Source organism: Gossypium raimondii, chromosome 9 (genome assembly GCF_025698545.1).
Source record: "Gossypium raimondii isolate GPD5lz chromosome 9, ASM2569854v1, whole genome shotgun sequence".
NCBI classification, from domain to species: Eukaryota; Viridiplantae; Streptophyta; class Magnoliopsida; order Malvales; family Malvaceae; genus Gossypium; species Gossypium raimondii.
The window spans coordinates 46,538,174-46,552,222 of record NC_068573.1 but is presented as its reverse complement, the minus strand read 5'-3'; the positions used below and the strand labels follow the sequence as shown (position 1 = coordinate 46,552,222).

Here is a 14,049-nt window from a genome sequence, read left to right as displayed (position 1 = left end):
GCATTTAAACAAACAAACAAAAGAAGAAATCTCATTCGGTTTTGGAGATCAAAAAAGGACTCAAAAATTACAACAGAACAAACAAAAATCGAAGATTAGCAAAGAAGAGAGAACAACTTCGAACGCTGGGAACCACTTCAAAGTTATCGAAATTCGATCAAACAAACTTCATAATTCGGCTATAAAACAACCATCCATCATAAAAAAAAAATCAAAAGCGAAGGTTAGCAGAGAAGAGAGAACAATTTCAAAGGATCATCTGTTAAGCCTAATCCGACTATTGTTTTTAAAGGATTGTCGGTCCTATGCTGATGAAAAGACATACATGCATAATTTTCCCTACAATATCCATAATAACAATAATAGAAAATCAACAGTATGCATTTCTTAAGCCTAACCAACAACAGAAAACCCATTTCAATCGCACATGCAATACAAACAAAATAACTATGGAAAACTAGCCTGTTAATGAGCAAATCGGGGCACAATGAAGAAAAACCTGAAAAAAGCAAAAGGGGAAACCGATTAGATAAAAACAATAGAAAAGGTTTACCTCCAAAGTATATTGAACATATCTACAAAAGAAAAGGATATTATTCTTTCAGGAAACATAGACTAACCGATGACGCAAATCGGCAGAAACTGTGAGCAAATCAGCCGAAAAAGAAAAGAAAAGAAACGGGGGGAGCAAATCGGCAGAAAAGAAAAGAAAATAAACTGGGAGCAAATCGGCAGAAAAGAAAAGCAAAGAAACAAGGAAGCAAATCGGATGAAGGTAGAAGGAACAGAAGAGAAACAAAGGGGATCGGGTGAGGGTAAAACAGGGAGGCTTTGTTGAAGCGTCACCTAATCTGGGGAAAAGAGGGGGAATAGAAATCGGTGGTTTTCACCGATTAGGAAAGTGACGGATTAGAGGAGGATTAGCAATACATTGAACCAAACGGCGAATTAGAGGGGGATTAGGTGGGGCCCACCAATTAGGGGTGTATTGGCATAGCCAATACACCAAACCAAACATGGCGTGAAGGTTTCAAAGCTATTGTACGCCGACTCTTCATTTCCCTTGAAGTACCAATGTCCAACACCCTATCTGACACATATTCGAACATGGCTATGGGGAAATGATTCTTCAAATATATGGAACAACTTAAAAAAAGATTGAGCTTACCCATATTGGACTAATACCTCTGAGTTCGTGTAACATAGCTTCATACCTTAGTTCTTTGTTTGATTGTTGGTTACCTTTTGAAGCTATTGCCTTCCTGGTAATTAACATTTTTGAGTCATAAGATTTCTGGCATATATTGATTTAGGCAGGTCTTATGTATCTAATTAGGGTTGTAGGTAGCCATGCTAAAATGTAAAATAAACCTATCTAATGCTAATATTTGGAGTTTGTCACTGTCTTGATTGATTTGTTCAAGGGCACAATTTATATTGTGATTTACTTGTTTTGTTTGATAGATAAATTTATCTTTGATGCCTTACCTTTTGATTTAAAATTATGCAATAGTCTCATGTAAATCAAATCCTACACTACTAAGTTAACACAAGCATGAATCTGACTCATGCTTTGTGCTTTTTCAATTCTTGCTTTGCACAAGCATGAATCTTAGTCCATCATAATCATTTGATAGTCAATTGTTTGCATGATCTGACTCTGAGATTGCAGCTAATGTGGGCTGGTTTTTTTAATCATTGCTGATTTGTATTGATAACATTTGCATGAGGATGGACCATCTTACCATATTGACTTCAAATATATATTATGCATATATTTGTGCTCAAATCATTAGTGATTGCTTACCGCAGTGAGTCAATGATATTATATTTAATTTAAATCTAATTTGATCTAGTATGCTTCGTTCATTTATAATTTCAAAGTTTTAATTTTTTTAGTATCGAATTGGCACAATGAATCTCGAATATTTAATATTTAAGTTTGTAGTTGTAACTTTCTACTTGTTTTCTTTGTTATTAGTCTGTCCCTACATTTTGAAGGTAACTTTCTAATTTGATTGATTCAAAAGTTGCAGATTTTATCCGGCATTTACATGGTTGCTAAGGACATTTTCATGTTTTCCATTCATTTTGCATTTGGTTTTTTGTTAAGTTTATTTTTATTTGGAATTTTTAGTTGGAACCATTATGTGTTAAATGTGTATCCTCTTGAAATAATGGAATGGTTTGTGTTTTAGCTAACTGGTTGAAAGTAGCAACAAGAAGGGGAAAAATATCACTCAAGGGTGTGCTAAGGTAGCAACAAGACAATATATACATGTTAAACTACATTTACAATTAGGATTTGATCTTTTACTTTAAACAAGAACATTTTGGTTTTATTAAATTTTCGATATGTTTTTATTTTGATATGTTTCATTTAAAATTATTTTAATCTTTTAATATATTTTTAAACTATTTTTATTTTTGGTATCTTTAATTTATATTATATTTAATTTTGGTCTTCGACAATGTTTTATATTACTTATATTGTTTGATTAAAATTTATAATTAACACTACAAAATTATCTCAACAAACGAAACAAAAAAAAAAAAAAAAAGAAAGTGAAATGCTACAAACAAATCATGTTATGGTAAGAATGTGAGGATGAATACAAACTTGCAAAGATAGTTAAGACACTATATACCTATAATCGAATTGCAAAGAATATGGAGTTTTAGATTTTATGGAGATAATCGAATATTTTAAAATACATAATTTTACAACATTATATACCTATAAACGAATTGAGTTAATACAAAATAAAAGTAGATTATATATTATTTTATTGTATTATATTTTATGATTTTTAATTCATATAATAATTATATTAAGAATTTTATTAAATTATATATTATTTTATTAAATTATATTTAATAATAATTATGTTAAAATATGGTTAAATTATTTATTATTTTTATTAAATTATTTTAATAATAATCTTATTAAAATTTAATAACAATAACAATAATCATTTACCTAAAAAATTCTGCTAAGGGTATTCTAGTCATTTTAGTTTTTTCCTTATGATATTACAACATCATTCTATTCAACCAAACACCAGAATATTATTACGGTTCTATTCCATTCCATTAACCAAACAATTGAATTACTAATTACAGTTTTATTCCATTACAGCTCTATTCAATTACAGCTATATTCTATTACACTGAACCAAACATGTCCCTAACTTTTTATGATAAGCTATTGCCATAATTAACTTAGGGCCGAATTGATTTATTAATTTTGTATATAAACAAAATATTACCATATAACTAAGGATACAAAATTTAACTAAAATATAATATAATAAAAAACACGACATGATAATGTTAAACTGTTACATGCAACAATTTCAAAGCGAATGTGATATTAAAAGTTTATTATGTGAGTCTATTAATATACCTTTATACAATGGCTTAGATTCAAATATTTGAATCTATTTTGAGTTTCTAGTGATTACAACACTTGGAAGATTGATATTTTGATACTTCCTTTTGTTGATTGCTTTAGGACATTAATTTTGAATCACATAGTTGCAAAAAATTCCTTAATATGCGTTTGGTTCTTGAGAAATGTATTAACTTGAGGGTCGAGGAAGTTGTTAATGATTGTGAAATCATGAATAGCTTCATGCCATACCTTGATTAGGCCATGAGAAGTATGTTCAAATGTTAAACGATCTCGAGTTTTTTATATAAGTGCCAACAACAATGTATAACAAAACTTATAAAGACTACATTATTTATTAATTTTTAACTAAAAAAAAGTATTTTAGAAATGTCGTCTGACAATAATTTTATGTCTTGCTTCTTTTTTTATAGAGGGAATAAAGAGATTCCCATTTAACATCGAGTATAGAAAGTATGGGAGTTTATTTAAGGGTGGAGTATATGACATACTTGATGGGTGATAACTATGCCATTGCTCTAATGTTTATGCGACCGAGGGGGTAGTTGGCTAAATATGTGTAATTAGACAAGAGGGTGGTGCTTTCATTATTGCAACATCTTCCATAAATTGGGGGCAATTTATCTCATTACAAAGTTGAAAAGATGACGATGAGAGATGTGCTAAAAATGGGTGATGAATGATATCTAAAGTTATGGCATCATATTTGTTTATTCACATAATGGATATTATGTCACTAACAACGACGAGGAAGATTTGTTTGTTTGAAGTTGGATGCATCAATTTTAAATTTAAATAACTTATGCTACTCAAGAGTGATATTAAACTTGATTGAATTAGGCATATAGTTTAACTAGATAATTAGTTTATCATGACGATTTTAAATTATGGGATGATATTCCTACTTGTATTTAAGTTAGAGATGACAATAAAATGAGGTAAGAACACCGCTTCATAATTAACACATTTTACTTTATTATTTATCTCGTTTTACTATAGATATATAATCTTAAAATTATTATCACCTTTATAAATTTTGGATTCGGGCATTAATCTTGCAAGATTTAGATTTTACCCATCATAATACAAGTTGTATGATTAATAAGATAGATCTATGTTTTATCGTAAAAAGGGTAATTTGAATATATGGTAATTTGAATAAAATCTAATTTATGGAACATGAAATCTTGATACAGAAATGGAGAGATTTTTAAAATTAAATAGATATAAAATAAAAGATAAATTATAGCCTCCCATAAATACAAATCTTTCCCTTTAAATACTCACTGCATAGATCAAATCACTTTTCTTCCCTTTTCGTTTTCGAAATCATCTGCTTCTCCCTTCCTCTCTCGGTGACCCCTTTCTCTTCTGTTTTTCTTGGGGTCGCCTAAAATCACCAAAAAAAATTTTAAAAAATTGAAAAACCTCAAAATTCCTATTGGATTTCTAAATTATTAATCAAATTTAATCCCTACAAATAGTTTTTTTTAATAAAATTTTTGAATATATTTTTCAACCATGTCGGAGATGGCGAACACGGATCCCGAAGGGATTGACGCCGTGCGGATGACGTGGAACGTTTGGCCACGCACCAAAGTCGAAGCTAGCAAGTGTGTGATCCCGTTGGCGGCTACCATCGCTCCGATCCGTCCTCACCCGGACATCCCGACGCTCCCTTACGCGCCTCTACGGTGCAGGACGTGTTCAGCTGCGCTCAACGCCTTTGCGCGTGTTGACTTAGTTGCCAAGATCTGGATCTGCCCTTTCTGTTACCAGCGGAACCACTTTCCGCCTCACTATGCTATGATCTCCGAAACGAACCTCCCGTGCGAACTCTACCCGCAATACACCACCGTGCAATACACGCTCCAGCCGGACCCGAACAACCCTTCCAGTGCTCCTCAATTGCCGCCGGTGTTTGTATTTGTGTTGGACACTTGCATGATCGAGGAAGAACTTGAGTTTGTGAAATCGGCGATGAAGCAGGCAATTGGGTTATTGCCGGAAAATGCGCTTGTTGGGTTCGTTTCGTTTGGGACTCAAGCTCATGTCCATGAATTGGGGTTTTCGGATATGTCGAAGGTCTATGTTTTCAGGGGTAATAAGGAAATTACTAAGGAGCAGGTGTTGGAGCAGTTGGGTCTTGGAGCTGCTGGCCGGCGGCCGACTGCCGGGTATCCTAAAGGCCTACAGAATGGGTTCACAAATACCGGCGTTAACAGGTTTTTATTGCCTGCATCAGATTGCGAATTCACACTGAATTCGGTGCGTTTTTTTATATCAAATTTTCGTGGGAAATAATCTTTTTGAGTTGTTAAACTTTTTATTAAGAGGTTAGTTGATCTTAATATAGTTGTTGGATGAGTTACAAACGGATCAATGGCCAGTTCAAGCGGGGCATAGAGCGTCAAGGTGTACCGGAGTGGCCTTGAGTGTTGCAGCTGGATTGCTTGGAGCTTGCTTGCCTGGTACTGGTGCTAGGATTGTTGCTTTGGTTGGTGGTCCATGTACTGAAGGGCCTGGGACGGTAATGCCATTGAACTCTTTGTTTAGCTTCTGAATTTTACATGTTGCACAACTAAATTGTAGAAATCAAGTTTACATAGCTGATAGTAAAGCAAGTCATTCGATTTCTCATGGGTTGTAACAAGTTTATGGATGTCATTGCATATAATAAATGTGCCCTATATTGCCCTGACTCATATTTTTCTTGAGGTACACTGTGTTTGATACAGGCACTAGTATGTGAAGAATTTTCCAAATACAAGGAAAAATTTTAGAAAAATAAATGAACGTATCTGTATTGGACATGTATTAATGTCCAACACTGTGACCCAATTCCGAGTAACATGGATTAGATGGTTGAGCTGGATATGGTTTGTTATAACTTGTAGGTAGTATGACCTTTATATTTGTTGCCATCCTGAAAGTTCTATTCAATGATACATCATTGTTATATTGGTGCATGTTTCTTTTCTAAATAATGTAAAAAACTGCAGGCATCCAAACAGAAGCAAAACGGCTTTGTAATTAGAGCACTACCACTGGTGCCCATCGTAGTACAGAACAGAGCCATGTTTAAAACCCAGTTTTCTGTTTGATTAGCATTTGATGTCAGTGCATTTACTTGAGCAACTGGTTAAAAAGTGATCTTTTATTACATAAAAGTTATTCCTATGAAGTATATTCATTCTTTCGAATGTATTCACACAAATTTATGTTATCTTCATGCTTTCATATAGCTTATTGTCTTAATACGTATTGTTTCTTTGTGCAAGATGATTCTCATATCTAAATACCTTTTTAGTTGTTTGAATGACTCAGAAACAATGATTTAATTGAGAAAACCAAGATTAGGCAAATAATGTTAATATAAAGATTGCTTCTTGTTTAATTTGTACTGACATTCTAGGTTGTCATCAAGATGATACTGATTTATATGATTTTTGCAGATTGTATCAAAGGATTTGTCAGAACCTGTACGTTCCCATAAAGATCTTGATAAGGATGCTGCACCTTATTTTAAGAAAGCTGTCAAATTTTATGATAGTCTTGCCAAGCAGTTGGTCAGCCAGGGTCATGTACTCGACCTTTTTGCATCTGCACTTGATCAGGTGTGTCATGGCCGCAATTCAGGTTCTCCAATTATATTTAAACTCCTTTTTTTGTGCTTAAATCTGAGCTAGTTGACTCTCTTGATAAGGATGGATTCACTTTACAAAGTTTTCAGTTCTGTTCTGCCTTTAAACTATTCTCATGGATTGAATTTGAACATTGAAGAACCTGCTGAAGCTGATAAGATATAAGGACCCAAATTTTATTTGAACATTGACTAACCCGATATGAAGATTCTTACATTACAGGACTCTCTCTCTCCCCCCCCCCCAATCTTTCTTGCTGTTAGAGTTTACTCATTAATTTCAGTCTATATATGATGCAGTGGAAACATGAAGACATTAAGGCTTGTTTTTTTCCTTGCTTCTTTGACTGGTGGCTTGTAACATAAATGATTTTATGTTGTGAGAAACTGTGGATGTTAATAGTAATTCTTTTTAACTCGGTTGCAAGACTTTTATTTTATATAAATGCTGATAACTTCACATATTAGTGATCTTGACAATATGAACTGTAAATGAACATCTAATGGGTTTTTGTGTGTTCTCAGGTTGGAGTTGCTGAAATGAAAGTTGCAGTTGAAAGGACAGGTGGCCTTGTTGTTCTAGCAGAAAGTTTTGGTCATTCTGTATTCAAAGACTCTTTCAAGCGTGTGTTTAAGGATGGGGAGCAGACTCTTGGCCTATGTTTTAAGTTAGTTTCTCTCAGGCTCTCACCATTTATTGTTCAACCTTTCTAGTACATGTTTCCATGCTTGTTGGTAAATAAGTATATAGTTGCATTCTTAATTGCTTAATCTACATTCTTGTTCCAGTTGGCCTTCATGTTACTTGTTTGAGTTCTAAATGTGCCAACCACCCAGTGTGCTTTTAACTTAGTTCTGATGTTTCACTAGCTATTGCTGCTATAAAAGAATGTGAACTTTTGACATAAAGTTTTATCAAATTGCACAATGCTGCATACATTAAGATGATTAAGCACTGGTGCTCCCCGAAATTAATTTATGTTCTTGTGCTGTAGCTTAAGTTTGAATTATCTGTAACTTAGATTGGCTGTGGCATCGTATGACACACCAAGAAATATGAACTGTGTTAGATGTAGTATGCATCTTCCACGCTCATCATATGCTCTTTTTTTTTTCTTTCTTTCTTTCTAGTGGCACACTCGAGATCAACTGTTCTAAAGATATCAAGATTCAGGGGGTTATCGGGCCTTGCACTTCTTTGGAGAAGGTTAGGCAATTTAGAAATTTGGTTACATCTCTCACTATCTCGAAACGGATGCACACTAAAAACTGTCGACACAATTTACTTGTATTTATGGGGACTTGAGCTGATTCCTTTGAGTGTTGCAGAAAGGACCTAACGTTGCTGACACAGTCATTGGGGAGGGGAACACTACAGCATGGAAAATGTGTGGTCTTGACAAGAGTACTTGCTTTACGGTTTTATTTGATGTTTCATCCTCTGACAAATCAAATGCTCCTGGAGTTGCAAATCCACAGCTCTATTTGCAGTTTCTTACAAGGTTTGCTGCATGAACTATTAAAAGGGTCCACTTTATTTACCTTAAAAAGAGATATGTTGGATTTGTTTTTCACTTTGCTCTTTTATTAATTTGATTTTGATATTGTTATCTAATTGCAGCTATCAAGACCCTGAGGGTAAAACAATGCTCCGAGTTACGACTGTGACTAGACAATGGGTAGACAGTGCTGTTAGTTCTGAGGTTAGTTTATATTTTGGTTGTTTAAATTGTCTAAATAACACCTACATGTATCTTTTTTGTTTCTGCTATTTTGTCCCATTTTATGTTTTGATAATTTTCAACATTGTTAGGTTAGCTGATCTGTATAAATGTCATTGCCATATGTCTTGGTTAAGATAGTGTAATGATTGATTACGTTTGTTTGAATTAATTTACGCTAACCATGAATGATATCTCCTTTCTAGGAATTAATACAAGGCTTCGATCAAGAGACTGCGGCTGTTGTAATGGCAAGAATAACTTCCCTGAAAATGGAGATGGAGGTAATTTAAGAAGTCTTTTATTCAGCTGTACACCAGTTATATTTCTTGTTTGAATTCATTCACTTGTAACCTATGCTGATTATTTTATTATGCTTTTTTTTTTTGAATAAAAGTCCACTCTTATTCTGTATTTATGTTATTGGATAAGAATTTTCTCTCTTTTGTTATAATTTCTATGTATTAGTTTTTGGCCCTTTGATTGTACTTCTTTACTGATTACTTAATTCCTTGTGTGCTCATGTCTTTTTGTTTCATTTAGGAGGGGTTTGATGCTACAAGGTGGCTAGACCGGAATCTCATTCGACTTTGTTCCAAATTTGGCAACTACAGGAAGGACGATCCATCATCTTTTACATTAAACCCTTGTTTTTCTTTGTTCCCTCAGTTTATGTTTAATCTGCGGCGGTCACAATTTGTACAAGTAAGCTTCTTTTTCCAAATATGCTGCCTTTTTCTTTGTAATCTATTCTTCTTGACCTATGTTAAAGGTTTTCCTCCCCTTTCCTTTGGCAGGTTTTTAACAACAGTCCAGATGAAACTGCCTATTTTCGCATGTTACTAAACAGGGAAAATATTACAAATGCTGCTGTTATGATCCAACCGTCATTAATATCATATTCATTCAACTCACTGCCCCAACCAGCATTATTGGATGTGGCTTCCATTTCGGCTGATCGTATTCTCTTGCTGGATTCATATTTCAGTATTGTAATTTTCCATGGCATGACAATAGCTCAGTGGCGCAACATGGGTTACCAGAACCAGCCTGAACATCAGGTATGTTCATTTTGTTCATGCTTCCTGAATCTAGTGCTAAATGTATATTTATTTAGAACCCTTACATTCATAATGTGGTAATTTTCAATCATGCCTAAAGGTATAGTAGTACTAATTCTGAGGTCCCTTTAAGTCTGAAGGAATGTTTATTCTTATTTTGATTTTACTGATTCTTTTGAGAAGCTTATCTTAACGACTGACAGAAGGAAGCCCTTGGCACACCCATCTTGCAGCTCTGAAATTTAAACTATGAGATTAATCACAATGATAAGCTACCTGATTGTAATGTAGAATATAGTGAAGTTTCTAATGCGCTCAAGTTTTGTGTTCACTACCCAATTTGTATGTTCATGGTCTATGACTCTTTTGTCTAAAGAGTTTTTTTTTTCCCTTCAAGGCATTTGCACAGCTTTTGCAAGCACCCCAGGATGATGCACAAATGATTATTCGCGAACGCTTCCCTGTCCCTAGATTGGTTGTATGTGATCAGCATGGATCCCAGGTCAGTATATTTCACTAAGACTTGCATTTGCACAGCTGTAGTTTAGGGCCTTTATCTAAGTTTTGTAGGTTGGTTCTGAGTTGAACAATGCTGAATCCCATGAACCAAATCTACAAGAAAAGTGGGGTGTCATGATTGTGGCATTTCCTTTCTATGTTCACAGCCCAACCTAAGATTCTAAGATTTGAATATTGTGCTGATCTGATTACAGCTTTATTTGGTAAAATTTTGAATCAGTTCTGTTTACCATTACCAAGGGGGCTTATTATTATTATTTGTTGAGTTGAGCAGGCAAGATTTTTATTGGCAAAATTGAACCCATCAGCAACATACAACAATGCCAATGAAATGGCTGCCGGTTCAGATGTAATCTTTACGGATGATGTAAGCTTACAAGTGTTCTTTGAACATCTCCAAAGGTTGGCTGTACAATCTTAATATAGAAAAAATAGTCGAAAGGAAGACTCAGGTATTTCCGGTATGGTATGAAAAATTCATTCAATACGAGTTATGTATCCTGTCTTACATTCTCTCTTCCATTTAGTTCTTTTTTACCTTTTCTTTCCATCAATTTTATGAATGAGACGACGAGCCCCATGACGATATTTGAAAAAAATAAGTTTTAAGGATGGCAAATAAGGGATGCAGCAGATGAGGTCAGTTTGAGTTATATTTTTTTGGTTTAGAATTATAGGGAAAGGAAGGTATTGATGACAGTATTTTCAATTAGGAATATATTGTGACGGTATATTTTTTTTGGTTTTGTTTTTAATTGAATCAGGGGAGAGTGGATGTGTGTTTGTGTACTGAATTTAAGGTTATATAATATAATGACATTATTGGGGTTTAAAGATGTTTAATATGAACATGGCATTTGCCTATGCCTCGTTTTATTTTTGCTTCTTTTGCATGCCAATGCCTACTGTTATGCTGTCGCAAGAATGGACCAAAAAATCCGACTCAAACCAGCCTGTTGGGCAGGTTCAGTCACGAACCAGAAGCCTATTTCGCTCTGTTAAGGTTAATTTCACTACTGTTCCTACACTATAATCCATTCTACCATCGTAACCATGCATAAAAAACGGGGAACCGGAAGCCTATCAGTAATATGCATTGCTCAACAAGGAGGCATGCTAATACCAGTAACGACAGCTTAAGCACAATACAAAGGATGAAATACTGGTCGAGTAAAACTAAATCTGATAAGGAACAACATCTGTCTCAAGGTGGCTTAATTGAACCTTATGCCGGACTTCATCGGACAATTTTGCTCTACGATTGCTTTGCTTTGTGTTTAATTACTAAATCGATAAGTTGGTGATATGTCCGTGTCTTCTTGTCCCTGGCTTTAGGTTCAAGGGATGTATATGCCTCTTCGCAATCTCTAAGAAAATGTCCCTTTCCAAATGCAGTGAGAACCAGCGGATCGGTGTTCAATTCTACGGCTCTGTAAAGAACCATCTTTCTCCATGTCTCTAAAGTTTTGGCCCCATCAAATCCGATCTCAATAGCATCGAATAGAATCCCCACAGTGGTTAAATCGGGTCTTACTTGACGGCTTGGTAATTGAGAAAGTAAACTTCTCAAATGAGTGAAATCTTTCATCTTCAAATAAGCTAGCAAGATAATATTCACTATTGTTACATTCCATAAAGCTTTTGCTTCATCCATCTCTTGGATTACAGAATCTATCCCTTTTCGGCTCAAAAGACAAGCATGAGAAAGGAGCCGCAAACACCAAACGAGATCATTTCTACCAGTTCGTGAAGAAAGATCAATACCCAGATCATCTAACCTCGAAAACATGTAGTTCTTGATATAAACATTGGCTAATTTCCTAACAGTATCCTCCTTTAGAGAACTTGAGTTCACAACCTTTCGATAAACCTTCTCCATCTTATCTAGAATCCCAAAGTTTGCATACGATTCAAGCATTGCGACCAAAGAAGAAGGCTGCAAATTCATCTTTTTTGAGATCATGACTCGATAAACTTGTTCCATTTTCTGGAGCAACCCACCACGAGAAAACTCACGGATAAGCAAATTGTAGGTAAAATGGTCAGGCGAGCACCCATCCAATTCCATTGTCTTCAAGCACGCACCAATATCATCATAACGTTTATATTTTCCATACGCTTCAATTAGCCCATCATATGTGTCTGTTTCGGGTTCCAAACCGATTTCCTTCATCTCATTGAGAAAGAACGAAGCATCATTGAACTTTCCATTCTTGGCATAAGCATGAATTATTGAGTTGTAAATCTCCAAAGAAGGTCGAAGACCGTAACCCTCCATTTCTTGTAGTGCCTCGACCGCTTCTTCCACCATTCTTTCTTCACAGAACAATCCTATGATCTTTTCATAGTTCAATTCATTGATTCTTGATTTCTCTATGTTCTTCCACATACGAAAAACCTGTTCACAAATGCATAACCATTAAAAATCAAAGAATAATCGAATAGAAAAACTAGAAAACATCCCATGTTTTGCAATATTCTGTATTTTCCCATCCATTTTCTATCCCTTTCTCAGTGACCAAACAGAGTGCCATTTCCATTCGGTTCAAATAAAGCATCAAAATAATCATTACAACCATAGAACCCAACTTCAAAACTCAATAAAAATCTGAACTTTAAGGACTATCTGTATTTCCTATATTTTCCCATCCATTTTTTAACCCGAATTTCTCATTTTCCATTCCTTTCTCAGAGACCAAACAAACTGTCCTTTTCATTCAGTTCAGATAAAGCATAATAATAAATCATTACATACTTATAACCCAACTTCCGTATGTAGTAAAAATCTGAACTGTAAAGACTAAATTCACTGTATTTTCCCATCCATTTTCTAACCAAACTTTTCCTTTTTCCATCCTTTCTCAGAAACCAAACAAGGTCCCATTTTCATTAAGCATCATAATACATCATTACATCCTTAAAACCCAACTTCCAAATTTAGTAAAAATCTGAACTTTAAGATCACAAAATTATTAAAACACAGAGAAAGAGCAAAAAGAAAGGAACCTGGAGGATTTCATTGGATCTGAAGGCATGCCTGAGAAATTTAACTGCAGCCCAGAAATCATTTTTGGTCCAATCTCCATCATCTCCAAGTATTTGCATAGGGCAAGAGCCCTCCTTCTCCAGCTTTTCAATTAAAGCCCTGAGCCTCCGGTGGTGATGGTAAGTCTCAACAAGAAGCGTGGTATGGGTTTTGGAAGAGCAACCATCCGGCGGCCGCCGCGGTGTTGACGGTGATGAGCTAAGAGAGGATAGACAGCAACAATGCCTGGTTGATTTTGGGAAGTGGGTTTGGATGAGAATCGATTTTTTGTTGTCACTATTAATTGAGGATTGCCATCTCAATGTAATTTTGCAGTCTAAATTCAGGGTTACTGCATTCTCCATCTAATTACATCTAAAAACTTTATCTATAAATTCTGTTCTTTCTTTCGAATTGGAAGAGTATATGTATTCGGTAAACTACACCCCTTTTTTTTCACCCAATTATTATTATTATTATTATTATTATTATTATTATTATTTCGGTCATCTAATTATCATTTTTCTTATTTTGGTCACTCAATTAATTGAATTTTTTGTCTATTTTCTTTAAATTTAACGGGTGGATGCATGACCATTAAAAAATAATATAATAATAAATTTAGCATTCAATTTTTATATTATATTAATTTAGTTATATTTTAAAAA

General features: G+C 34.5%; 2 protein-coding genes across 2 annotated transcripts; one reads left to right on the top strand and one right to left on the bottom strand.

The window, feature by feature from the left end:
- Window positions 1-4,702: 4,702 nt before the first annotated feature.
- LOC105800397 (protein transport protein SEC23) lies at window positions 4,703-11,190 on the top strand. The gene is made up of 12 exons (XM_012631509.2): window positions 4,703-5,680; window positions 5,769-5,942; window positions 6,868-7,029; window positions 7,581-7,723; window positions 8,187-8,262; window positions 8,385-8,557; window positions 8,677-8,758; window positions 8,983-9,060; window positions 9,320-9,481; window positions 9,574-9,837; window positions 10,235-10,339; window positions 10,631-11,190. Exons 1-12 carry the CDS (start codon window positions 4,934-4,936, stop codon window positions 10,775-10,777), a joined length of 2,313 nt encoding a protein of 770 aa, XP_012486963.1. The 5' UTR covers window positions 4,703-4,933; the 3' UTR covers window positions 10,778-11,190.
- A 235-nt stretch (window positions 11,191-11,425) lies between these two features.
- On the bottom strand, window positions 11,426-13,821 carry LOC105800398 (pentatricopeptide repeat-containing protein At4g14190, chloroplastic). The gene is made up of 2 exons (XM_012631510.2): window positions 13,363-13,821; window positions 11,426-12,754 (listed from the first exon to the last, which is right to left on the bottom strand). The coding sequence occupies exons 1-2, from the start codon at window positions 13,744-13,746 to the stop codon at window positions 11,612-11,614; spliced, it is 1,527 nt and encodes a 508-aa protein (XP_012486964.1). The 5' UTR covers window positions 13,747-13,821; the 3' UTR covers window positions 11,426-11,611.
- Window positions 13,822-14,049: the final 228 nt, after the last annotated feature.

Excerpts from the sequence above, each read along its gene's own strand:
- LOC105800397 (XM_012631509.2), top strand. The coding sequence starts at position 4,934 with ATGTCGGAGATGGCGAACACGGATCCCGAAGGGATTGACGCCGTGCGG. Across the intron at positions 8,759-8,982 it reads ACAGTGCTGTTAGTTCTGAG|GAATTAATACAAGGCTTCGA; the intron begins GTTAGTTTATAT and ends TCTCCTTTCTAG. Across the intron at positions 9,482-9,573 it reads GGCGGTCACAATTTGTACAA|GTTTTTAACAACAGTCCAGA; the intron begins GTAAGCTTCTTT and ends TTCCTTTGGCAG.
- LOC105800398 (XM_012631510.2), bottom strand. The coding sequence starts at position 13,746 with ATGGAGAATGCAGTAACCCTGAATTTAGACTGCAAAATTACATTGAGA. Across the intron at positions 12,755-13,362 it reads GATCCAATGAAATCCTCCAG|GTTTTTCGTATGTGGAAGAA; the intron begins GTTCCTTTCTTT and ends ATTTGTGAACAG.